This window comes from Macrobrachium nipponense, chromosome 37, assembly GCF_015104395.2.
Source record: "Macrobrachium nipponense isolate FS-2020 chromosome 37, ASM1510439v2, whole genome shotgun sequence".
In the NCBI taxonomy this organism is placed as follows: domain Eukaryota; kingdom Metazoa; phylum Arthropoda; class Malacostraca; order Decapoda; family Palaemonidae; genus Macrobrachium; species Macrobrachium nipponense.
Genome location: NC_061097.1, coordinates 49,050,812 through 49,078,381, shown reverse-complemented (window position 1 = coordinate 49,078,381; position 27,570 = coordinate 49,050,812). Strand labels below are relative to the sequence as shown.

At 36.9% G+C, this 27,570-nt stretch overlaps 1 protein-coding gene across 2 annotated transcripts; it reads left to right on the top strand.

The window, feature by feature from the left end:
• On the top strand, positions 1-26,364 carry LOC135209252 (serine/threonine-protein kinase Warts-like). 2 transcript variants are annotated; one of them, XM_064241961.1, is made up of 9 exons: positions 1-156; positions 2,106-2,526; positions 12,847-12,972; positions 13,540-15,721; positions 16,002-16,186; positions 16,865-16,962; positions 21,969-22,147; positions 22,628-22,905; positions 24,861-26,364. In XM_064241961.1, the coding sequence occupies exons 3-9, from the start codon at positions 12,892-12,894 to the stop codon at positions 25,275-25,277; spliced, it is 3,420 nt and encodes a 1,139-aa protein (XP_064098031.1). In that variant the 5' UTR covers positions 1-156; positions 2,106-2,526; positions 12,847-12,891; the 3' UTR covers positions 25,278-26,364. The 2 variants fall into 2 exon arrangements, with proteins under 2 accessions (XP_064098031.1, XP_064098032.1); XM_064241962.1 differs by lacking the exon at positions 1-156 and adding an exon at positions 163-299.
• Positions 26,365-27,570: the final 1,206 nt, after the last annotated feature.

Below are 27,570 nucleotides of genomic sequence, written 5' to 3'. Positions count from 1 at the left end.
CTTGATATTACTTATTTGAGTGAAGTGAGACTAAGAGTCGTGTGTGTGGATGAGGACTCCTTTCGTCATTATGCGTTGGGAAAAGTGGATTAATTAAGTGAAATTCGGATTTATTGTGGACGTCTCGCACTGCCCGGAGATGGACCTGACTTCAAGGTAGCGTAATTCGCCCTCCAAGTCCCTTAGGAGGCCCGTCAGAGGCCCCGAAATAGAGGCTGAAAGTCCTGTTTGTTGAGGTTCTTAAAGGAATTCTCGCTTCAAAATGGCGTCGTCCCGCTAAAGTCCCGATAGAAATCCTGGTAAATAGGGTTTGATGTCTTGTAGGAATGCACTGACGGTGTCTTTGGAGTCGCAGACGTTAGGGTCACATGCTTGGATGCTTGCTGTGTGGTTTTCGCAGCGGGAAAAGGCGTCAGTAGGCATAGCGGAAATACAGTGTTGATGCAAAAGGAGCCTTCTAGGCCTAGGCGACTTCTTTCTGTGGTGTGATTTCTCTGATGTTTGTGGTGTTTGTAGTGAAGTTGCCGTCACGGGGAGGTTTAGGGACCTTATGTGGAGTACTTTACAAGTAACTTCAGTGCTTTTAGTTGCGTACAACGTCGGATTTGTTGTAAAGCAGAAGCGAATGTTGTTGGTAGCCTACGGTGGTCAGCCGATTTAAATGATTGTCTTGTTCTTCCCGAATCGGGAATTCCTTGGAATTAGGCCTAAGAACGTTGATGATTTGATGATAATATATTGCCTAATACTCCAAAGGGGGTATTTGTGATTCGCAAGTCGTCATTTTTAGACTTTTTTGGTGCCAGATTCATTCACGAAAGTTCGCCCTGTCTTGAGTGTTCTAGAATTCCAAACAAGCGACTTTCCAAAGCAATGTTGTGCCGTTTGTTTTGAATATTTGCTAACGGGAATTTACAGTTAATTTTATCAATTTCAGTCTAGTTGCCAAGTAGGTAGGACATAGGCCTAGTGGGATTTACCATTTAAACATTTGATAAATATTCATATGATATGGCCAATTTGAACATTGTTAAGTGACCATGTTTATAACATTAACATAAAATAAGTAGGTTAATGAAAGCCTCGCAAATGACAGCAGCAAAACACTTGTAGAATTGCAAATTAATGGTTGTAAGTACTAGCCTAGACCTGGCCAGTTCTCGTAGTATCGTCAGAATTTATTGCCATTATCATTATCCTGCATTGGACTGTGCTTTGTAACTCAAGGTCCTAGCCTAACCTAAACCCAGATTGCAGGAAGTATTCCCAGCATAAGTTATGTGTGATTAGCTATACTTTATTGTGAAAAAATTGTAAGAGGAAATAACCCAAGAGAATGGGTGCAGCCCAGAACATCATGTAATGGCATTGCTATTTCCAGGGAAGAAATCATGGTATGTTTAAGGTTAGGCTAAGTTAGGATTGGCGTTGTATGGACAATCTGAAAATTTTAGGTTTTTATATTAATATAAAGAGGTACATTATTATAATTATAATACACTACATCTTCAGCTTTTTCTCATAACATTATACAGTATTAAAAGCCTTTACTATATGATTGATCTTACTAGATACATTTAAAGAAGATTTACAATAAAATTGTTATTATTTTGCTTTCCACAAGTCATTTGTTTGAAAAATATAGCATACATATACACACATGCCCACTTTCACTCATTTCCTGTGTTCAGTAATCTCATGTTTCACAATACATTACAAAACCTTGGTAGCAACAAAATAATCAAAAAGCATATTGACAACCTAGATAGCTCAGATAATATGCTTGTGTGTAAGAGGTATCAATTGGATGATTTTAAGAGAGCACTTTTATAAATTTTTAATATTCACAACAGAGGTGTCAGTATAGCTAAGTATTTGGTCATTTGATAATGAAAAGAATGGTTTACATTTGTACATTTAATATAAGTTCCATAATTAATAAGTGAAACAATGTTGTTTATATTTTTTTTTTATAAAAGCAAAAATTCCAAATTTATATTTATAAATATAACATCAGAAGTATGTTTTTTTACCTTATAAACTGTTCTAGTAGTTCCTTGTTCATGCCTTAATGGAGTTGGTTAATTATGTTTTTTCTTTTACAGGTGACTGGATTCTGTAAGTGGTGATTGTAAAAGCATCGAAAGTGTGTGTTTGTGTGAAGTGCTTTCGTTTCATCTTTAAGCCGTTGGAGTACATCCAAGAATCTTCTGTTATTGTGGAAGCAGTTATTGTTTCCCATCTTTGCCAATCACTCCGTCTACTCCCTCTTCTGTTCAGAGGAGGAACCACCCACCGTATTGCTCATTACTGCCTTAACTATGTGATTTCGCCTTTGTATGAGTGATATATGTAAATATATTTTCAAAACTACATAAGACAGTTTTCCATCAGTGAATGTGATTTACAGTTAATAGTTTTTGTGCTACTTGGCAACATGTGCTAGTGTGGAAAAGGAAGTTTTCTAACGTTGTCAAAGAGACTAAAATATCATTGTGCAGAGAAGAAATTTTACTTTCGTAGTGGGTGAGTATACAAGTATATTGAACTTGTTTGTTTTTTCTGTTGATGATAAGAAAAATAATAATGAAATTCTAATCTTAGTATTCATTATAATACCTGCATTTGTTTATACAGAAGCATCTTCTGTAAAAATAAATGCAAGTGTTATAATAATGTACTTTGCTGGATAAGTAGAGAATGAATGCTATTTGATATTCCATTGTGCAAAAATATATTGTAGTCAGATTTCTTTTGCAATTCATTGTCACCAAAACTTTAACATGTCAACAAATATGAGCAAAACAAATATATATTATACAGCAAGTAGACATAAATACTAGTTCATGTCATGTAAATTCTTATAGAATGAAATGGTCTTCATTTATGCATCCTGTTCATTTAAATGTTTCAAGCCTTGGAACATGTCATTACAACTTAATCTGTTTATAACCAACAAGTAATCTTACCATAGATGAAACTCTGGATTAAGACACCCCAAATCCCTTAGATATTGACTATGTTTGTGATTGCTTTCATATGTATAGTATTGTGGATGTTTCATGTGTGAGTTTGTGTTATTGATTGTGGAATGATTCTATACTTTATGGGAGCTCTTTGAAGTTTATCACTACACGTACTGTGCTTTAGATTATGGAATCATTACATTCCAGTCCTGTGTAAGTTTTTGTTATAGGGTCCTGTTGCCTAGTGCCTAAGAATAGTTTGCTTGCTTACTGAACCTTGGACATGTGGCTGGGTATATATAAACCTTCATGATTTGTTCAACATACAGCAAGTAGTTTTTGTTGAAAATGCATCTCAAGGAAACATATTTTCCAGTGAATGGCAAAAAGAGAATTCTCTCTCTCTCTCTCTCTCTCTCTCTCTCCTCTCTCTCTCTCTCTCTCTCTCTCTCTCTCTCTCTCTCTCTCTCTCTCTCTCTCTCTCTCTCTCTCTCTCTCTCTCTCTCTCTCTCTCACCATATATCATATCATATTTTATGTGTAAAGTGATTCTGTGGTCTTTAATGTTCTAGTCTAGAGTAAAGTACTTTGATTATCAGAGTGGCATAAAGGTTGTAGGAATGAACTTATGCAATATCATATAACTTTACCATTTTAATTTATTTTTGGATTCAGCTCCTTGGTAAATATAAATGCATACTAGTTCTTAGCTATATGACTTTTTGGTGTGCATTTACAAGTTGCTTGAGATATGGAATGTTTATTAATTTTCCATCTTTTAGGTAAGGCATCTATTTATGAATTTTATTTATGTTTTAAGTTTTTATTTTGGTAATTGTTTTTTAATTTACTAATGATTGTCATGGTAGCAACCTGAGGCATTAACTGATTTGAACGTGAAGAAAATTGATTTAGCAACGTTACTCCCAACCCCCACATTCCTGAAGTTGGTTTGTGTGCAGTGAACTGTGGTTGATGATTCATGGGTTTTCCTTGAGTATTAGATGGCGACACCTGGTAATGTTATAGATACTGTACCATTCTTGGTTTTGTTTTGATAATTTAGATTGAATGAGAGTTAATTTATTGTTAACTGATCATTTTAATTTCTATTTGGTAAGAGAGTTGCCAGTTTTATTATATGTATTTTACTTTTTTTATTTGTATTTTATTTATATAAACTATTCATTAAAATAATTTTGTAATGATTTGGGGTGGCTAGCTACTGCCATATGTAATTTAGAAGTAATTTTCAAATCGTATGGTTTTAGAACATTGACTTGATGAAAGACCTTCCTCCATTGCTTGCAAGAAGTGACAAAGATACCTGTCTCAGGTTCATTGAGTTCTTTGTACCCCTTGGGCAATTGGAGGATAGATGATAATCACTAAGCATTAGCATTCTCTCTCTCAACTATTGGGTGCTGAATCTCATGACATTTTATGAAAGTTATGACCTCGTAAAATTGAAGTTGAAGCCTAGCATTAAAATGAAACGTCATAGTACATAGACTGCCATAAGATGGTTTTGATCTTTTATTTTGTGTGTGTGTGTGTGTAATAGTACCATGTAAATCTAGAACAACTTTTTTTGTGCATAATGAGGTAAATTTGTTTTCCCCTTCAGTATGAAATCATGTTCAAGTTTGAATGAGCTTTTCTGGCTTTCCATATTATCATTAATGCAACATTTCCTTATTTGATGTAAAATTGTCCAGAGCAGTCAAGCTTTTTATTTATGCATGCATTATAATGTTAAATATGAGGAAGTAGTATGTATCTGGTCAGAGTATTTCAGTTGTCTTGCCCAAGTTATTTTTGAAAGAATTCTTTTTCTGATATTACCGTATGTATGTTTGATAAGGCTTTTGCCTTCCTTGAATGTGAATTAGCCACTTATGGGAAAGCTTAAAATGGTTGTTACACTGTATTTGAAAATGTGTACTAGTTGTTACGTAAATCTTTGTGTTTTTGATTTTGTGACATTGTTCAAGCATTTTATGAACTTTGTTATGTAGGATAATAATCAAATTCCGTGTTATTACAGCTTCAGTAATATTTGTGTAAAAGTAATGTCCAGCCTACCATTGAACTTCTTTGAATGACAAAAAAGTGTTGAGAACTACTATTCATTGAGAAGGATGCCACTGAGGCAGTTCAACTGTTGGATGGTATTGTTTTGTTTCAACAAAACCATCCTGGTAAGCGTCTGTAAGCTGTCATCCATGCTAATGGTACCCATATAGGTCTCTGGACTCAGTTTTGTTCGAGTCGTTTATTTCCTTGTAATTGCTAATTAGGATGCAGCTTCTCTTGTTAGTCAGTTTCTCTTGCGACCCAATAATTGTACATTGTTGGTTTTATCCCACATGGTTCTAAAGTCTCCCTTAGTGGTTTTGATTGCTTTAATTTTTAAAGAACTTGTTAACTGGCTGGTTCCTTTGTTTCCTTGTTTTTGTTTGCTCTTGCTCTTTGTTGTATTGATGATTTTCCCATATCTATTGAACTTTTTGTGAAATTTCCATTTTGGTTGACCCTGCTGCTTTTAACTCCCACAATACTGGCCTTAAGGACATGTTGCTTTGTCCACTTAAGTAGCTCAAAAAAAAAAAAGAAGGGGACGGGGTGGGGGTTCTACAGAGGAGGGTAGAGTTGACTGGCCTTTCTTGGGAAATTGCTAGCTGAAATTGGTCTTAAAAATGCAGCAGGAGGAAAGAAATCATTGCCAAACCATGCAAGCACTGAGGATTCCCATTTTTCACAGGAATAAGGGCTCTTTTATTTTTCCTAGTATCTCCAAACATTTGATCTCTGCTTTTCTATTAATTTTCTTGAGACTACAGCATAAGTGAAACCTCCCATGACCAAAGTGGGTGTCAGTGACATCTTTGCATACTCTCGTGCATAACCTAAACTAGACTTTATTAGTATCCATTGAATATGACATTTTTTATGCTTATACTGTCAAGGGGGTGGGTTAGAAGCACAGTATGGTGTTGTAATGTACATATGAGTTTTTTTTTTTTTTTTTTTTTTAAGAAAATTGTCTTGAATTGGAATTCAAGGGAAGTGGTAATGATTTTTCTCCACATATTGTATTGCAGTTGGATGTGTTAGCTAGTTACATACCACTATGAAGTATCAGCCAGCTTTTAGAAAACATTCTCAGGCAGTGTCACCATCACATGTAACACTTTTGATGTTAACCCTGATTTACACAAGATCCTTTGTAGACTATGCCCCAACTATTCGTTCTGCCTGAATGTTTATAAAGATACTTCAGGGAAGGTGTGAATTAGAAAGTTAATGCTGAAAATGTATTCTTTGTTTTTGTAGAGTGCTTAACAGAAATTTACAGTAATATACGCTGTATTTTTTTAAATATGGTAGCTGTTGGTAGAGTTGTGTTCACTGATAACTTTATAGAAGCTCTCTCTCTCTCTCTCTCTCTCTCTCTCTCTCTCTCTCTCTCTCTCTCGTCTCTCTCTCTCTCCTTCTCTCTCTCTCTCTCCCTCCGTCTCATCTCGCTCTCTCTCTCTCTCTCTCTCTCTCTCTCTCTGAGCAGGATTTTCTCGCTTAGTTTATGGCAGTTTATGACTGGGAATAATGCTACAAATTGCTTTTAGATTCTGAAACCAACTAGTCAGTAGAAAGGGTATAATTTCTTCAGTAAATTCTAAAATTAACCATCCTGGTTACCTTAATTAAATTAAAAGAGTGATCACATTGTAAACAGTTTGGTAAACCCCCAGTAGAATCACTGTTCCTTTCATTAGCTTAGTCATCAGCTTAATTTATTCAACACATTCAATGTTTTATGGTTCAAGAAATTACCTTGTTAAAAGTAAAGAAAAAAAAAATTCAAAATTTGTTACAAAATTTTTGTGTACCAATTTATAATTTGGTAGGTTATGATAGAATATGCAAAAAAAAATGCCGTTATGAGGGCAAGATCTAAGTGAGAAGAAAGGGGTGGGGGGTTTAATGAAAAATGCAAAACAATTGCCCTTGCTGTTGTTGATATGCATTTGGGAATTTTACATGATACTGTTGTGTAAAAGACCCTGCCCCTGGGGGTTTTCTGAGGCAGAGTTGTTTTCATTTTCACATTCAAGTAGATTTGAGCAGCTCTTCTAATTTAGCTTGTTTCATTGAGACAAACAAAACTTCTTAAAAATATATACTGGCAGTCCCCGGTTATCTGTGGACTCGGTTAATAGCGATCCGGTTTTATGGTGCTGTAACGGGGCCGAGTTTCGGTTATCGGCACCATAAGATGCTGGTAATAGAGTTATGGCGCCATAGCATACCTAACAGAGACGCCATCAACTGGTTATATTATCGGTGCCATTAACAAATCTCGTGCCACAAGCGCCATAATTTGCCGAGTTTCGGTTAATGGCGGTTTTTGCTTATCAGCGCCCTGCTGAGAACTGGGGACTTCCTGTATAGCTAATTGCTTTGGGATGAGTGATTAACAAATTTATAAGACTGAAATTAAAATAATTTTTTGTGTACTTCAAGTTATTTGCCTTTGTGGGTTCCATGTTTCATGGGAGCTCATAAGTTTTTGTCTTGGTAATAGGCCCATTCAAACTTAATCTAAGTAGAACCACAATTGTGCTCAGATATATTTTCTTTGAAGTACACATGCTGTAGTACACTCAAAAGTTCATGCCTTAGTAGAAAAACTATTGGAATAGGGAGTGCATTTTAAAATATCAGGAGGAAAAGTATTCTGTTTTAATAATGAAATGGCAAAATCCAAGTGGTTCAGTAGTTTGTTTATATCAGACTGTATTGATTTCCTTTAGATGGCAAGTCTTATATTGGAACTTTTTTTTTTCCTTTTTTCATCTTTGCCTTTTTTTTTCTTTTTTTTTAGTTTACTTTCAGCTATGAAGGATGTTATTTGTTGCCGAACTTATTTGTTTATATAAATTGCCTTTGTTAAACCATGTCATCTGATGTAAATTGAAATTTCAAGGAATTATTTTTAATTTTCTTTGTTACCTATATGGGAACATCAGAAAGGGATTTCTTTAAGACAGGTTTTGGTTGTCACGTTCATTTTCCAATAGTTACCTTTATGTTTTACTAATTGATAGGTACACAGTTTTGGTATCTCATATGAAGAATGCTTATGCATGTATGTAGTTTTAACTGATATACTACACTAGATATGAAATTTGTTATGGTCTGTAATATATGTACAAACCTTTACTAATAACATGAGGGATCCATTCACTAACAACATGAGGGTATCATCCCAAATTGGTTAGAGATATGGGTTTGCTGGTTAATGAGACTTATTGTCTTCACCTGTAGTCAAGTTTTATGCGTATCAAGTATACACTAATCTCCAGAGACATTTAAGATTGTAAGTTAGCATTATTAACAAGGCTTCCAGCCAGTATCATAGTACATTGTAAACTTATTTTTAAAGGGATTGTTGTTGTAGATTTTCTTTTTAGGTAGTCATTCATCCTGAAGATCTTTTTTGTGGTCAGAATTCTTGGGAGATGAAATTATTAAGATATCTCCCTTTGTAATAGATTTGTACTGTAACTGACATGGTGGCAAGGTAATGGTATACACCACGGAAATGAGAGTACAAGATTGAAAGCATATTTGCAGAACAGTGAGATGAAGAAATGTTAGGGAATTTAAACTTTTTAATGAAAGAGGTGGTTCTTTTATTCACAAGATCAATGCTAAGACAAGAATTGTCGTTGTAAGACGGTATCCAGTTAGCAAACCAGTTTAGTTATGAAAACTCTTGTTTAATGGCAACATGCTGCTGCTTTTCTGAAATACCTTTGCCTTCTTCCCACTTATTTGTCTTGGCTTTTGTGTCTTTGCTCCAAACTTTGCAGGTTATCTCAATAATAAGTTGCTTTGGTGAGTCCTTGAGTTTAGAAATGTGAATCAGGGGTTTCATTAAATTCTGCTTTCAGAAATTCCTGATTGGTTTGTTTGACTTTATTAAAGGCCTTGGAATTTCTAGTTCATACTGAAATTTAGTGCAACTTAGACAGGTATTGAAAATGTTTTGATGTAAAATTATTCATTTTTGTAATACTTTGTGTGTTTTTATTCGTGTAGTCGAGTTATAACAAAATGTTGCACTGGTAAGCCTTTAAAACATCATATAGTCAGTGAAGGTATGATGTTCCAAACTCCAGTATAGTACTGCACTACTTCATCTTTGAATTTAAGGTTTTCACAGCTTATTGAATTCAGTAATGACTAAAAAGCTGGATTGAAAAAATTATCAGTGGCAATTTAAAGTTACTGTATAATTTCACTTTATCCTAATCCTAATTACTTAATTTCTTTAGAGTAACTAAAAGACCTATAGATGTGTGCAGTGAAAGTTGTCAGATAGCTGGTAACAGCTTGGGTTTTGAATTCATTGAAACTTATAAATTTTGCAATTCGGCATAGTAATTGAAGCAATGTATATATGGAAACCTGTATTGTAACTACTGTACACACAAGGTCACCACCATGCTTAATACGAAACTTGTATGTCCATGAACCATGACAATTATATGGGTGAAAATGGTTAGATGTAGGTAGTGCAATAACTAAATTTCCTGTTTCAAGCTTCTTATAAAAAAAATTGTTCATTTATGAGTAACATGTAGCTATATGGTAAAACCATTGCAAATGAGCTTAGTTTCATCATGGTTATTTATATAAGTAAGATTTTCATCTATCCTGAACTTTGTCTTGCTCTTTCATTACTTTTTTTTTTTAATTTTTATCTTAAGTGTAAAAAGAAACTGTCCTTATTTAGACAGTTATGTTTTACTATGCAGTTGATATGAAATTCTTTGTATCATGGAAGGATAATTATTATAAAAATACTGCACCGTATCCTGTCTTTCTTAAGTGTTGTTATATTTATTTCTCAATGCTATAATGAGATATTTAAATTGGTTTGCCATTTTTCATCCCTCGATTGCTGACTTTTCCACAAGATTTGATTTTTTTTCGGAAGTACGTATATATTTGTGATCATGGTACTTGTTGAGATTTGGTCCAATTTATTACTTCTTTCCCCACTTGCCAAAGGAAACAAACTACCAGCAGCATATATAAAACTCATTACACCAACTGAACTGTGATGCATAAATAAGTGTATATAACAGTGTAAACAGAAACACATAAACAACCCCTGAGATCCCTTAAAGTCCATAATTGTTGAATTACTTTTCATGACGACACCCCCACTCCCTCCCATGCCCAAAGTTTATTCTGTTTTTAACTTCATATCCAAATAATATTGAGTTCATCTCTAATGTTCCATTTATTAGGCACATGCTTTATTGAAAGGCTTAATGTTTGCTGTGAATTGTGAAAGTTGGGTCCAATGATTTTCAAGGAATTTAGGTGAAATTGCTGATAGTATTTATTTGAAGGAAGAGCATGTTATTGAATTCTAAGTACAACCTGTCTGAACTGGTAGGCATTCTTTATTCTGTTGCTTGTTCATTTTCCTTCTCTTTATGATTTTGTCCATATTAATAGCTAACAGTTGCAACAGGTTTGCCATTTTTATATAACCTACATTGCTTTGGCATTTTTTCTAGATTTGTTGTATTTCTTCTGTTTACTTTTGCTGCCTTATAGCAAGTACTGTATATGTACACTATTTAAACATTGCTTTACCTAACCTGGGTCTAAATTGGAAAAATATATAGGTAAATAAGAGGGAGAGTGGCATTTAATTTTTCCTTTCAAGTAAGGGAAAGTTAAAGGATTAATTGAGGATAATTGTTGAAATTGAAAAACCTTTAGTTGGCTTCATTTGTCCAAAGTCACTGGCATTTCAGGATTGTTCCTTAAGAGGGGGTTTCTCATTTTATTAAATGACAGAAGTAACAATCTCCTGGTGCCCATGCCCCTTTCAAATCTCACTGTAATGAATCTGTTGCCTATTCTTCGTGAAAAAGCCATACTCTCTCTCTCTCCCATTTCTCACTTATTTTTCTGTTAGCTATTGTAATGATGCCTGTATTATCTCTTCATGACATCCACAGTGTTCTGGTTACCTTGTAGACTGTTGAGCCCAGTGTATTTTTCAAAGTTGGTAACTACTATAGCTTTCTGGAAAACCTGTTTTTTTTTTTTTTTTTTTTTTTGCTGTCCAAAGGAAAAGTGACTACTATTAAGCTCTTCATATTATGTACTGTCCTGTTACATTAATTATGTTGACTCACTTTTCATGAATCCTACTTGATTGTATTGCTGTATTCCCATTCATTTATTTACAGTGATCATATACCGTATGTACATTTGGTTCATTGTGCAAGACACTAGGTAGACCCAATTATGTACAATGGAAAATAATTCAAATATGAAAAGAATAGGCACTGAATAGCACAAGTTCTATAAAAAGTAGAATAACCATTTATGATGTGCAAGGAAGACAGCAAAGAAAAGTACTATATTAAAAGTAAATTACTGATAAAAACAAATAAGCAAAAAAAAAAATGAAATTAATAAATGAAAGCCTTGCCTAGGATGTTCTTTCTATTATCACTGTGAGCCTGGAGGATGTTTTGCCATTATTGTGAAAGTCTTTCATCATTGTTAGTGATAAGCTAAACTATTTGATAATCAGGGAAATTGCTATTTTAGGCAAACTTGCACACAACTTTGTTGTGCTTCCTCCTTGAACTCCAGTATATTTCATGTGGTATCAAAGCTGGTATCTGTATTAGTTATAAAACTTAAGACCTCACTCTACATCCATTATTGTTAGTGTGCCTTTGGTTTCTGATTTTTCGCCTTGATTAGCGACCCACCTGTCATTTTTGTGTTCATGTTTTTTCCATTTTTTTCCACATCTTTCAGCACTGTCATCCTTTGTTAGTCACAGTTCTCTCATAAATTGATTAGTCACTCAGCTGATGTCTTGAGATGTCTCAGTTTAGTTCAGTTTCTGTGATATGCTCAGTACTATTTGAAACTCAAGTCACATGGTTAAATGTTAATAGTATTAGTTCTGCTGTAGTTTTAGGAATTTGTTTGTACTATATTATTAAGTTTTCATGAAGGAAAGTATTTATCTGACTATGATATCAGTGATAGCAGCTGGCTGATTGATGAGAGTGGCATGTATGAAATGTGTATGAGTGTAAAGTATTACAATACATTTGATTTATTTTAGGTAGGATTTAAAATTCTCCCTCCCTCACTTTTTTTTTTTTATAATTTCCTTGATAACTTTCTTAGTCTTTTGAGTGATGTGTAGTTGAGATTGGCCATGTGGATGTTGTGGTTGAGATGGTTGAGCAGGGGTTGGCGCTGCGTACCCAAGGTAACAGGTAGTTTCACAAGAGATGGTCATTTGTAAAATTTTCATTGAGTAAGATTTTTTATGCCTGAATTTCATGGCACAAAATTAAGATGCGTGCATAACCCCTGTAACAGTATGGGGAAAATCTTATATACAAACCATAGCCTGATGATTGAATATGTATGTTGAGGATAGCTAAATTATGTATAAAGCTCATTGTGCTCTATATACTAATCGTGTATGGTTCTGTTATTGTTAATAGTAGCTGTGTGTCTTAGTGAGTAGTATGGTGCATTAGGTAGAGTACAAGAGGTTTAAATCAATGCATACATTCTTGAATAGTACTGTTCCTTTACATGGTTGTTTTAATGTAAACATTCAGGCCATTTTTTTCATAGGAAGTTAATCAAAGGAAATACTCATTGTAAAAATAACTTTGAGCGGTATGTTGAACATGATGCTATGATATGTAGTATTTTAAGTCCAGAATGTATTTTTGCATGTGTAATTTTTAGGCTTATTGGTTCCACTGAAACACTAAACATGCATTATTTACTTTGATATTTGCAGGTTAATTTGGACATGGTTGAGTTGTGGTAGTAATTCCATGGCTCGATGGCCCCCCAGATGCCTCATGCGGGTACCATGAGCGCCAACACAATAGGCCGGTCCACTCGAGCTGATTACAATAAGGAGGTAACAAGCTTTTTTTCATATTTATGCATTATGATTATATATCTTTAAAAATTTTGTGGCTAGATGAATGGTAGACTTATAAGTTTTTGTTTTCTTAAAATTGATGGTACAGATAAAGAGAGAATGTCTTTTATTCACTTTATTAGCTGTTTGTGCAAAATTTTATCAATGACTTTTCACACCAGGGCTAAACCAGTGCACATGAAATTGTATCTTAGTCCAGATCCCTGCCATGGCAAAAATATTTGTAAGGCTTCTTAGGAAGGTTAACTGCTAGCAAGTGACAAATACAGTGGGTTTTTAGGGTTTGACAGCTCTGGCCGTTGGAAATTTTTGTGGCAGCTGAAGTTTAGAGTTTGAAATTCAGAATTTCAAACAGTTGCATTGGAAAGTGTTATTGTACCATAGTTCAGAATAGTATGTTTATGAATGCTGTATTTGCAAAGCTTTAATTTATAGTTTTGTGCTGTTGTTAATTTTCTGGTATTGAAAGAGTATTCTTGAACGTTGCTATTTGGAAATGACACTTGGATATAGTACTAAATGCTTTTTTTTTTTTTTTTTCAGGCTTTAGATCAGATAAGAGCTTCGTTACAGCCCTATGCAGCAGGTATTCCCCGGGAGAGGCTTAGCCCCATCAGTCCGGGTGCTCATGGCCAAGGATCCTTTAATCTTACTCCAACAGAAGAGGATCTCCAGAGAGCATACAATGGTTATACAAAATCATGTCCTCAGATAGAAGGTAGCAAAATTATTAGAAAGTCAAGTTTTGATCGTGAACTGAATTTGCATCGAGGAAGTCCGGCTCTTGAAAGCAGCAATGCAAGCACGCGATCAGATAGCCCAAATATTGGGGGCCAAATTTTATATGGTAACAGCATGCCTGTTAGGCAGTTTGCTGAATGCCCTCAACCCAGACTGAGTTGTGGGGACCAAATGGCTGGTGACATCAATCATCCAGTTGTATCGAGACAGTACAGCAATTCTTATTCAATTGTTCCAGAGGCCCCTCCTCCCCCACCTCCACCTAGAAGTCAAGGAGGTAATGTACCACCTCCAACACCACCTAGAGGCACTACTCCACCACCACCACCTTACCCTTGTGCCACAAGCTGTGCCCCCAGCATGGTAACTACCATTGGTCAGAGGCCAATGTTACTCTCAAGACTCTCTCCTGGCCCTTGCAAAACTAAGTCTCAGGCTAACTGTGTAAATGTAAGTAATGTGTCGCAAAGCTCAACCCCACAGAGGGGTACTAGTCCTGTTTCTTTTGGTGGAAGGCAGCCAGTCGTGGTGCAGAATAGTGCTCAGGTACAACAACAGCTTACTCATCAGATGCAAGCCCTCTCTATTAATAATGGTAATAGTTATGGGAATCAGTTGGACCGCCCACCTCCTTATCCTGTAGGTTCAGCATTAAAACATGTGGGAGCTGTGAAACTTGCTGCCCCTCCACCTTCCTACAATGCTACTATGCAGAATAGACAGAGCCCTACTCAAGACTCTAGAAAGAGTCCTGCGCAGCTGAATTTCCAAGGGCAGAGCCCCGTTGTTACTCCACATCCTGTTTCACCTTCTTCTTTGTCACCTACATCATCAATGTCCCCAGTTTCACTTCCTCGTGGAGGTCAAACGGCTCGTCAAGCAAAAACTCCGACCCCTATTATTATGCAATCTGTAAAAAGTACGCAGGTGCAAAAGCCAATATTACAGACGGCAGTTGCACCCACTTCCCCACCTGTATCGGCACCACCTCCTTCGTATGCTTCTTCCATTCAGCAGAAACAAGCTCAGGCTGTTGCTGCTGCCCAGGCTGTGCCTAATGTAGTGCTAGCACAAATGATACCCCAGGACAGTGGTGTTGCGTCCTCGTGTAATTATCCTTTAACAGCAGTAACGTGCAATAGTGAAGTAGTGCCAACTACTGACCCTCCGAGCTATCATTCAACCATACAGGCCATGGCAGCTGCACGTGGATATAATCCTGGGTATTTATCGCAACCAGTTGCAAGCATACCTGTTCAAGAAGTGCCAGTGCAGGAACTAGATTTGTCTTCCACTCCTTTAGCTCATATTCCAATTTCTCAAGTTGGTACAGTTGATTCCATCATCACAACACAACCATCTAGTGGTGTAGAAACAGTCAGTAGTTGTTATGATCCTAATCTAACTGAAGATATTAATCATCCTCAGTTACAAAGAAAGTTCTCTCCAGTAATGGCTGATACTGCTTCCACGGCCTCTCGATCTGAGAGTCCAGTTTCTTCTGTCAATTCTCATGATACACATGCGTTGTCACAATCACCAATCTCATGTCTTTCAACTGCGACCTCATCTCCTTCTACCCAATCAGATTTAACTTTAGAGTCGGGCTACTCAAGTGGTCAGTCATGTAGGGGAATGCCACCACCACCGCCTCCAACAGAGAAAACCACTCATCAATCTCCAATACCAGAAAGAAAAAAGTTGAGCACAGAAATGGAAATGCAAAGATGTGAATCCAAAGTTCGAAACTTATCACCCCATGCATTTAAATTTTATATGGAACAACATATTGAAAATGTAATAAAGAGCTGTGAGGAGAGAGAGAACAGAAGAATACAGCTCGAGAAGGAAATGAAGAAGATTGGGTTATCAGATAAGGATCAGTCTCAAATGCGCAAGATGTTATCTCAGAAAGAATCAAATTTCATTAGGCTTAAACGAGCAAAGATGGACAAGGATCTCTTCCACAAAGTAAAAACAATTGGTAAGTTCAAAACTTAAGAACTTCATAACTTTGCTTAATCAAAAAGATCATTGTTTATGTAGATAAAGTTGTATTACCAAAGGGTTGATTGTTAAAGACTGAGCATTGACATTTTTGTAGAATGACCTAATCATCGTGTTGCAAATTCTTTCACTGTGAGACATAATTGTGAATATTTGTTTAATTTGTTGTAACTTTGAGTATAGGGAACTTTATTGTAATTAGGTAGTCAATTCTTTTATGATGTAAGTAAGCTTTAAATGTATTTTGACTTCTACAGGTGTTGGAGCATTTGGTGAAGTAGCACTCGTATGTAAAATAGACACCCACCGACTGTATGCTATGAAAACGTTACGTAAAGCAGATGTTCTTAAGCGTAATCAAGTAGCCCATGTAAAGGCAGAAAGAGATATCCTTGCTGAAGCTGACAATGAATGGGTTGTCAAGTTGTACTACTCTTTTCAGGTATGGTTAAGATTGTCTGCTGTGACAAGTTGTTTTCTGAATTAATGAAGGGATGACAGATTGAAGAATTTTTCTGTCCAACTTGAAATAATGTGGAGTACAGATGCATGAATTTCCTTGGATGATAAATTATACTAGCTGGTATTCTTTTATGTTTCAGTTAATGCTATGTTGTTTTATGATGCGTTAGTTTTGTTACAGTAAACTTATATTAGATTCCTGTGGTATTTGTCATTTTCAAAGTTTAAGTTTCTCTGTAGTATGATTTCATTAATGTTTCATATTCTTTTGGATGTGCCATAAGAAAGTTTTTTAAAAATTTGGTATAAACTGCATCAAGATAACTTAAAATGTTAAAAAGTAATAGCCATTGAAGGGTTTTCTCCTTTGTTCTTTTGTGATTTGGCTGTCCATCTGTTCCATGCTCCAGTTTGCTCTTCATAGAAGTACCAAATATAGTTTATTAATTTTAACACTGGTGAAATTTAATTACAAATTATTGGTATTTTGTCACATCACAGAAATGTTCAAAAAAATTCTTGTAATTATTTTTCCTGTGCCAGATTTGTTTTTGTCTATGCTTCCATTAATTATATTTTTTCATTGGGCAAAATACATTTATAGTTAATTTTATTCAGGCTTCTAAGGTTATCTATTTTTTTCTCCTTTTTTTTACAGGATAAAGACAATCTTTATTTTGTTATGGAATACATACCTGGTGGTGATCTCATGTCCCTTTTAATAAAGTTTGGAATATTTGAAGAAAAACTGGCAAGGTGGGTGTATAATTCTTTATTCTCATGCAATAAAAGTTAATTTACAGGTATATTGTGTGTTCTAGTAAATCTTTGAACTATATAAAAAAAATTATTTTCATGTATGACACTTACCTGGCAGGTATATATATAGCTATATTCTCTGTTCGCACTGGCAGAATTTTCAAAACTCGCGGCAACCGCTAGATCACTGGTAGTTCAGGTGATCGCCACCCCGCTCCCGTGGCGCTGGTGCTCGGAATCATTCCCATTTTCGTCAGATTTTTTTCTGCCACTGAACCGGCAACATCGTTGTTGGTTCCCTGCTAGAATTCGAAACTCGTTAGCTGACTTTCGCTGTACTTGGATGGTTTATTGGGTATCGTATTGGAAAGTTGGATTGGCAATCGCGATTGGAAGTTATTAGAATGTCTGATTCTGGTATAGTATTTCGAGTGTGTATGAAAGAAGGGTGTAAGGTGAGACTACCGAAAGCTTCGGTAGACCCTCACACACTATGTAAGAAGTGTAGAGAGGTTTTGTGTACTTGGGACAATAGATGTAATGAGTGTGAAAGTTTAAATGAGAAAGAATGGAAGACTTTCACCAAATATGTTGAGAGACTTGAAAAGGATAGAGTAAGAAGATCGGTGTCTCGGAGTGAGAGGTCAGGTTCTTCTAGTAAGGCCTTGAATAATTCTGTTATTTCTCCCCCTCTTTCCCAAGTAGAAGTTGTTAATCCTTCTCCTCAGGTCTCTCCTGCGCCCGCTGCTGTTTCTGAGGATACTAATATTGTGAAAGTGTTTGCCGCCCTTGCGTCAATGGGCGATCAGATTCAGCGTCTTACAGACAAAGTGGGTACGATTGAAAGTGTCAGTGTAGTGGAGGGGGCGGCTGATCGTCTCACTCGTGCTCCTAGACCTAGACCTCTGCCAAGCTCCCAGACCCAAGGGAGAAGGCATGTCGACAGTCGAAGGGAGGCGAGAGGGGTTCCCTTACGATCAGTCGTCCCTTCAGGCAGTCCTGTTGCGTCCCAGGCTGCAGCAGTGCGCCATAGAAAAGGCGACACTGGGAAGTGTCTTTCCTCGACAAGATATGGCTGCGTCAGGCAGGTATGGACGTTATGCGGAAGTTTCGCGTCCTCTGAAGAGGACGCATAGACCTACGTCTTCTCAAGATGAGCGTTACCCGCAAGAACGGTGGAGTAGTCCCGAGATTTTCTCTTCTAGTGATGAGGAAGAGGTGGTTCCGATTAAAAGGAGGAGATCCTTTAAGTCAAGACAAGACGCAAGACCTCATGTGTACGACGGTTCTCGGGATAGGAGCTCTCCTTCTGAATACGGAGCAGTCTCTCCGATATCTTCCCCTTATCGTAGAACTCAAGATCGAGTTTCTCGTGTTGATGATCCGTCTCGTCTTTGTTCTCCGCTTGCTCAGACTTCACGCCAGGAAGCAGAGACTAGGAACTTCCTTGAAGAGATGCAAGGAAGGTTAGCCGATTTGGTTAAATCGTGGGGAACATCGGAACTTCCTCCTACAAGGCGTAAGGACGCATCTCTCCCAGTCAAGTCGTCTAAGAGGACGCATGATGGTTGGCCGCCTTCTCGTCAGGCTTCGGAGTCTCGGGTAGGACGCAAGTTACGGGAGCAGGACGCAGGACGCAAGTTAAGAGAACAGGAAGCAGGACGCAAGTTTTCGGAGCAGGACGCAGGACGCAAGCTTCCGGAACAGGACGCAGGACGCAACCTCGGAGCTCAGAAGGACGCAGGACGCAGGCGGCAGGAGCAGGTTTCTTCACGCGAGGTTGGAGAAGATTTTCTGCAGCAAGACCTGGGTTTACAGGATGTGTCTTCGGCAGAAGAGGAAATAGAAGACTTAGAATCTGAGGAAGAAAAAGAAGGTGAAGCACCTTCTTCAGATTATAAGAAATTGACGAATTGCCTTCTTTCACTTTTTGGAGGGGATTTTCAGCCTGCAGCTCCGACATCACCCCTTTCTCAATTCTCCAAGAATAAAACTCCGAAGAAGTCCTCGTTTTTGAAGATGAAGTTTTCGATTACGGCTAAGAAGGCCCTTCAAAGTTCGTTTCTCTAGGAAGGCTTCACATGAGACCCCTACAAATATTTTTGAACCAAGTCTGGCCAAGAAAATCGCAACCAGATTCCTTCCTGTTTCGAATTCCTCGCAAGATCAAAGAGGAGTTAAAGTGGTGGCTAACTCCGGGGAAGTTAGCAAAGGGAGCGTCTCTCCAGCAAAAGAACCCAGACCATGTATTGTTCTCAGACGCCTCGGACGCAGGCTGGGGAGCGACTCTCGGACTTCAAGAAGTCTCAGGTCGTTGGAGCAAGGAGGAAACGGCTTGGCATATAAACAGGAAGGAACTGATGGCGATTTTCTTGGCCTTGAAGGAGTTCAACGCGGTGATTCGCAACAAGGTGGTACAAGTCAACGCGGACAATACCACAGCTCTGGCGTACATCCGCAAACAAGGAGGGACACATTCAATCTCTCTTTGCAAGTTGGCGGAGGAGATCCTTCTTTGGGCAGAGAAGGAAAACGTAACCCTTCTCACCAGATTCATTCAAGGGAGAAGAATGTGAGAGCGGACCTGTTGAGCAGGGAAGGTCAACTTCTATCAACAGAATGGACGCTTCATTTAGAAGTATGCCAGAGTCTGTGGAAATTATGGGGTCGCCCAGTGGTAGACTTGTTTGCGACAGCAATGACGAAGAGATTGACGACGTATTGCTCTCCAGTCCCAGACCGTCAAGCAGTCGCAGTAGACGCCTTTCTTCTAGATTGGACGGGCTAGACGTCTACGCCTTTCCCCCGTTCAAGATATTAGGGAAGGTTTTGAAGAAATTCAGGGAGAGTCAAGGGACAAGAATGACTCTCATAGCTCCATACTGGCCGGCCCGAGATTGGTTCACAGAGGTACTGGAATGGACAATAGATGTACCAAGGACACTTCCAGCAAGAGTAGATCTACTCAAACAGCCTCACTTCAACAGGTGCCACAAGAACACCCTCGCTCTGGGTCTGACTGCGTTCAGACTATCGAAAGACTTGTCAGAGCGAGGGGGTTTTCTAGAGAGGCGGCCAGAGCGGTGGCCGGAGCTAGAAGAGCCTCTACTATTAAGTTGTACCAGGCGAAAGTGGGGAATCTTTCGCAAGTGGTGCAAGAGTCGGAAGATTTCTTCATCCAGTACCTCTGTGACCCAAATTGCCGACTTCCTTTTATACTTAAAGAAGGAAATAAAATTGTCAACTCAGACGATTAAAGGGTATCGGAGTATGTTGGCTTCTGTATTTAGACATAGAGGTCTAGATATTACAAATAATCTAGATCTGAGAGACCTCATAAGGTCCTTTGCAACAAGGAAGGAGCCCCAATACAGAGCGCCTTCCTGGAATCTCGATGTGGTCCTGAAATTTTTAGGAACTAGTAAGTTTGAACCGATGGATCAAGCTTCGTTGAGAGATATCACAAAAAAGACCATCTTTTTGGTGGCATTGGCCACAGCTAAAAGGGTGAGTGAGCTGCAAGCATTAGCAAACATATTGGTTGGAAACATGACAAAGCGGATTTTTGCTCTTTTCAGGAGGGGTTCTTAAGCCAAGAACGAGAATCCAGCTCATCCATGGCCAAGGTCATTTGAAATTATTATGGGTCTTTCAGATCTAGTAGGACAGGAACAAGAGATAGTTCTTTGTCCAGTAAGGGCATTGCGCTATTATTTGGATAAAACCAGTAAGATTAGAGGAACTTCAGAATCACTGTGGTGCTCTGTGAAGGACCCTAGCAGAGCAATGACCAAAAATGCTATTGCCTTTTTCCTTAGGGAACTAATTAAAGAATCTCATATGTTATGCCAAGAAGAAAATTTCGGCATCCTTAAGGTTAAGGCACACGAAGTGAGAGCAGTAGCTACTTCGTTGGCTTTTAAAAAGAATATGGCCCTCAAAGATATCATTGAAACGACGTTTTGGAGGACTAATTCAGTGTTTGCAAGTCATTACCTTAGAAACGTCAAAACAACGTTTGACAATTGTCAAACGTTGGGTCCATATGTATCCTCAGGAGCAGTATTGGGCAAAGGATTTTCCACCCCATAACTTACTAACATGCTAGGTATTTTAATGAAGTGGTGTTGTTTTTACGGTTGTCTGAGAGGGTGATTTCCTCTTCAGTCTGTGAAGTGTAGTGTGTTAGGTTAGTGTTGTGTGTGGTTCAGGTGGTCTAACTTATCCTAGCATGAATGCCCGTGGTAAGAGAGGGCTAGGGTTTCCTGTCAACAAATTGGTCCCGTCCAGTTGTCAGACCCTTGTATTTAGCTTCATCAACTAATAGGTCACGTCCTAGTTGGAAACTACTAAGGCTTAGCAGGCTAAGAGGCAGGAATGCTGAAGTCAGCTACCTTAGCAGGTAAGGAATCTAAGAGTATTTTAAATTTTTAAATTTTTAAAACTCTTACAATGTTGCTGTCTTTGACCCACCTCCAAATGTGTCAATCAGCTATATATATACCTGCCAGGTAAGTGTCATACATGAAAATGATGTTATTATGATATAACAAAGTTTCATGTATACTTACCTGGCAGGTATATATATAGCTATATTCTCTGTTCGCACTGGCAGAATTTTCAAAACTCGCGGCAACCGCTAGATCACTGGTAGTTCAGGTGATCGCCACCCCGCTCCCGTGGCGCTGGTGCTCGGAATCATTCCCATTTTCGTCAGATTTTTCTCTCTGAACCCTGTCTCCTGAGGGGAGGTGGGTGGGAATTTAATTATATATACCTGCCAGGTAAGTATACATGAAACTTTGTTATATCATAATAACATCATGCTGTAAAAGTAATTACTTTGTAAATATATGATTTTCTTCCCGAGATAATTTTTGCTAAATACAAATCTTCAATAATACCTAATCCACATTGATGAGAACAGCTTTTCTACAAAGGTAATAAGTTACTTCCCATATTAATGGAGTTGCACTTACACATTTGTTTTTATTCTTTTGCAGGTTTTACATTGGTGAATTGGTATGTGCAATAGAAAGTGTCCACAAAATGGGTTTTATTCACCGGGACATTAAGCCTGATAATATTTTAATCGACCGTGATGGACACATTAAACTAACAGATTTTGGTCTGTGTACAGGGTTTAGGTGGACGCATAATTCAAAATATTACCAGAGAATGGGTAAGTTCTTGCCAACTTTTGGTTTGCATGCCTGATCTTGACTCATTGCCTTTTTTTATTACTACTTAGGTTTATTGCATTGGTTTCTGCAATATTTTAGTCCCATGCAAAAGCATTAATTTTTTTGTTAGTTTTACAATGTTTAAAGATTTTTACTTTTAAATTAACTCTAATTTGTTTAATTTTGTTTGATGTCACATTTACCTATTACAGGAGATACAATTATAATTTGGAATTTCATTTTTAAATATGACCTTGCCACATTATGGCAACAGTAGTAATTTTTAGTATTTAAAGATGTCATACACACAGTAGATACAAGATTTAATTTGGAATATTTTTAAGTAATGATCTTGGTCACATTGTGTTGACAATGTATGCTCATTTGGTTAAACATTTAAAGATATATTTTAAATGTATCAGAATTTCTAAATATTTATGTGATATTTGAAGATTAATTTTTTTTTTTTTTAATTCAAGGTCATGATCGACAAGATTCCATAGATCCCTGTGGTGACAATGATGTGGTCTGTCGTTGCAATGACTTAAAACCCCTGGAAAGGAGGAGACGGCGACAGCATTTGCGCTGTTTGGCACACTCACTTGTTGGAACACCAAACTACATAGCTCCAGAAGTGCTTAGCCGAACTGGTTACACACAGCTGTGCGATTGGTGGAGCGTAGGGGTTATTTTATATGAGATGTTAGTGGGCCAACCACCATTTTTAGCAAACACCCCTCCAGAGACTCAGTACAAGGTACGTAAATATAACCCTAAATCAAGGAATTTGCTTTGTACAAGTTATTATCAATATACTTGAAAATTTAATGTAAATTTTGCTCCAATCTCAGTATGTACTTGCATACAGACAGTATTATTGTAGATGTACAGTAGTGGTAAAGAGAATGGCTAGGTGTCGTTAGGTATGCAGCCCATGGTGACACTTAAATTCCCTTGAAGAGACTTCTTATTCACATATTTTGCTCTCCTGTTTTACTCCCATTTCAGCATGACAGTATTAGATTGTCGATGGGGCAAAAAGTAAATGGCTAAGCCACATTTTCTATAAAGCATGGTCACACATTTTATTGGGAGGTACTTTATTTTGCTTAGCAATAACCTATCTCATTCAGTACAGAAAAAGATGGGGAAAAGGACTATGTTATAAACATAATAGATAGGATTATATAAATGCTTAAACTCGCAACATGGCTTGACTATGTGACAGTTTATATACATTGGTTTCATTGTAAATTAATAAGTTTCTGGTTTTAATTAAAATATATTTTTCTCTTGTCCTCATAATATGAGGAAGATAGTGCTTCCATCTTGCACATTCTCATATTCACCATCTATTGAATGTGTTGATGAGGAAGAGGGACACTGTTACTTAGACCTCTTTACCTCACCTCTGTCAGGCTCAAAGGAGCTTCAAGGATGGGATGATGGAATTGGTAATAGGTATCCATCTAGAAAAGGCTTCTTAGCATTCACAGGCTTTTAGGTATTTCAATTTTGAATCTGGCCGGATAAATCTTTTCTTGAACCTTGGTAGCAGTATAAGTAGCATCAGATTGGTATAAGACAACTGAGTAATAATTGCCGAGGGATTTACTAGGTAGAAGTGCTTTAATTTACTCTTCATAAGATTTAGTCTATACCCTTCACAGGCCCATAGAATTTCTGTATATCTGAAAGTATAACCTAACATTTGAGACATTCAGCATGTTGACATCCTACCCAAATAACAGTTTAAGCATACATATTAATGGGGTTGTGGTGAAACAATTGATTATGTAGCACAAGGTTTTTCATTCAAATTTGTTTATCTGTGGTCATCCTATTGCAACCGTAGAAATTTCAGTGGTATTGTTAAAGTTCAACATGTAATTTTGAGTTTTTATTATTTTTTTTTTTTTAGTATGTACTAAGCAAGTCTTATTTTTATTTTCCTTTTGTACTAAGCTTTTCAGTGGTACTATAATCAGCTTTATGCTATGAGAAATAAATTCACCGTAAATGCACAGTGAGCAACAAGTGTTTGCTGCCATCATTCAGGCATGTGTGACTTTCCAGACATATAATTGTTGAAGCCTTCCCCCATTAGTCTCTCTTGTCTTGTCAGTTTTCCATGAAAACCTGTGGCTCCAGATGGCATGGAATATTTCTGAACCTAATCTTTCCTATATGCAACAATCAAACAATCTACCCACCTGTTCATGTTCCTCAGCACCAGTATAATCTAGCGTGAGATTTTTAACAACAAAACCACCTGATTTACAACCCACAAATATTGAAAGAAGAGAGAGCTCCCACAGACACTACATCATCAACCATAAGCCTCTTGGTTCTGTCCCACTCTGTTTGTTTACATTTCCTCCCCACGCCACCGCTATCTTGTCTTCTATGATGTCGCTTCCTATGACATCACAACACAACTTCCATACATTCTTAAGACATCTTATAAAATCAAACATATATTTCCCATACATTGAACAACGCCAACATTTCACCAATACAGAGAATAAAAATAACTGACTAAACTGATATATAATCAGGCATATGTATAAAAAGACTAATTTGTTTGACAAACAGAGCATGGTGAACCTGGAGCAATAGGGACAAAATGATAGGCTTTTGAATGAAAATACTTATCACAAATATAGCTTAACATTACTCACCATTTATTTACTATGGACTTTTGTTTTTCAGGTCATCAACTGGGAAACTACTTTGCGCATTCCTAAGCAGGCAAAATTGTCTCCAGAAGCCAAGGACTTGATTTTAAGTCTGTGCACGCATCCTGAACAACGGCTAGGGCGAAATGGTGCTCAAGAAGTAAAAGCTCACCCTTTCTTTGAGGGACTTGATTTTGAAGGCGGTTTAAGAAAGCAACCTGCTCTTTATACACCCAAGATTAAGTTCCCCACGGATACCTCAAACTTTGATCCGATTGATCCGGATAAGCTTAGACCAAGTGAACCTAATGAGAGTGATGTTGAGTGGGTCAACAATAGTAATCAGCCTCTCCATGCATTCTTTGAATTCACTTTCCGAAGGTTTTTTGATAGTACCCCTGGAGGAAATGGAAATGATGAAAAGGACAGTCAGCATCCAGTTTATGTATGATAGCAGTATTTGGTGGCAGCTATAATGTGATAAGATCAGAGATTTTTAACTCTATCAAATGAATCCTAATTGTCAAATTATAAAAAAAAAGTTATTTTGCTAATGGCAGAGTAAAATTCTATTTTTGTTAAAACTTTGGTAGTTCTAAGCACTGTTTCTTGAACAAGAGTTGTTTGGAGTTCCTGTGCAAGTTGCAGTGCATAGGCTAAATCTACCACAAAGATTTATTAGGAACTTAGGACATTTGGCAAAGAGGAGTAGCAATCTCATGTTGTCAAACCCAGTGCTGGGAAAAGCAAGCTGTGATTTTTGTATATTTTTGAGTGTTAGATAATATGGTGATAATATAATAAACTTGAAAAGCAGGGTATGTATATGGGACTTTATGAACCAAAGAATCACAAACAGATTGAATATCAGCTAATAGGGACACATTCCCAGTATCTTCCTCCCTTTTCCCCCCTAGAATGCTTTTGATTATTACTATTAATAGTAATTTGGTGCCTTCTGTAGCGTTTTATTGCTTCATTTTATTATCGGTCAATCGTGCTTCATATCAGGGTGTACAGATGTTCTCACTCTCCTTCCTATCATACAATGATAAGAAGCCCAGAGTCAGGACGTGCATTAAGTTAATTAATACGATAAATGTCAAGAATATGCTCTCACTTGTCTTGATTACTACAAGACCAGTCACTACTAAGTCCCAATTAGCAGTGGTTTAATTTGTTATAATTTTTTTTTTTTTAATGTAATGCACCGTCATTAAAATACTCGTATGTTTGTCGTAGACAATTGTACATATATTTTTGTATTGTATACTTAGGTCTTGAGTGGATGAACCAGGTTTTTCATCTCCATAGAATGAGTGTCAGGGCTCTTGGAAAACATGTGTAAGAGAACCACCTTCCACCTTGCAATCAGTGTCTTCCCATTTGGGATATAGGGTCTTTCCTCAAGTGTCTTCTATATGATTACTATTGTGGTAGTTGTCTACCCGAAACATTTGTAAATTATGTATAGCCTTATCGTGTATGTTGTAAATGGCTTTATGTAAATACTTGCAGATAAAATTATTTTTCTTTACCTTATACTTACTATATAACCTTCCTATTTTCAACTTCACTTAAGCTCATATAAAAGTCATGTATTTATTTTAAAAAAATAAGTCGTATTTTATACTCAAAAAGTTTATATTGCACTTTTAACAACTGTACACACAAAATATTCTTTAGACGAAAATTCTCGTGTCTAACAAACCATTTTGTACCCAAGGACTTCTCGAGTCCCTGAGTTCCAAAGTGCTGATAATTTGAATTGTTAAAATTATATAAATATTCAACAGTTCTATATCTTTCCAGAGTTAGTCTACCCATAAAATCAATACTACTGTCAATAAAAACTTGAAACGCAAATTATAATCTGGTTTCAATTTTTAATATGGTTGTACATAGCCTTGCTGACAATTAAAAAAAAGAAATTCATGGCAACCCTTTTAGGCAGTTATCAAAATCATAGAAAGTAGCCGAAGTGGTAAAACAAAAATACTCTTCTATCCACCCTGGGATCCAGCTTTTGGTAGGAATCCCTGTACTTGTACATTTTGACTTAATTTACAAACTGGGTTCATTAAATTTATGGTGACCTTGCAAGTGCTATCTTTTTAACAATCAAATTACTTCAAAGAATACGAAAATAGGCACAATATTGCTTTGTCAGAACCAGTCAGTCATATAAATATTTAATCTCTGGGCACTAGGAAATCTTAGTAACCTGAACTAAAATAACCTTGTATGTACTGTTTGGGAACTTTAAAGATACATTTTCACTGTTGAGTTCAAAATACACAACAATGAGCACAAGTCAAAAATTCTGATTAGTTTCGTAATGGAACAAACTTTTAACTTAAAAAAAAAACACCTTCCAGTAATGTTTTAGTTTCACAAGAGCTGTGTGATGAGTGATAAATGAGAAGCACATTATTAAAAAATCAATTTATCTTTAACTGCTTTTTCTTTGCATAAAGAAACTGCAACACACCTTTTTAAAAATACATAAGTTGATTACACAAAAAACCAAAATATGAAAAAACTACAAAGCACTTGAATTTGGTCATTATTCATATTCCATAAAGAAAAACCACCTCCTGTATACATCTGTCTTAAGTGGAACATATCTCAAGAGCAGCCAGGACTGGTTGAAGCTTTGAAAATGTTTCATTTAGTGGTCTCCCTTGTGTGGAACTGTGTAACACCAGTTTAGTCTTCAACTGGCACTGCACACTTGTTTTCAA

Excerpts from the sequence above, each read along its gene's own strand:
- LOC135209252 (XM_064241961.1), top strand. The coding sequence starts at position 12,892 with ATGGCCCCCCAGATGCCTCATGCGGGTACCATGAGCGCCAACACAATA. Across the intron at positions 22,148-22,627 it reads AAAATATTACCAGAGAATGG|GTCATGATCGACAAGATTCC; the intron begins GTAAGTTCTTGC and ends TTTTAATTCAAG. Across the intron at positions 22,906-24,860 it reads CTCCAGAGACTCAGTACAAG|GTCATCAACTGGGAAACTAC; the intron begins GTACGTAAATAT and ends TTTGTTTTTCAG.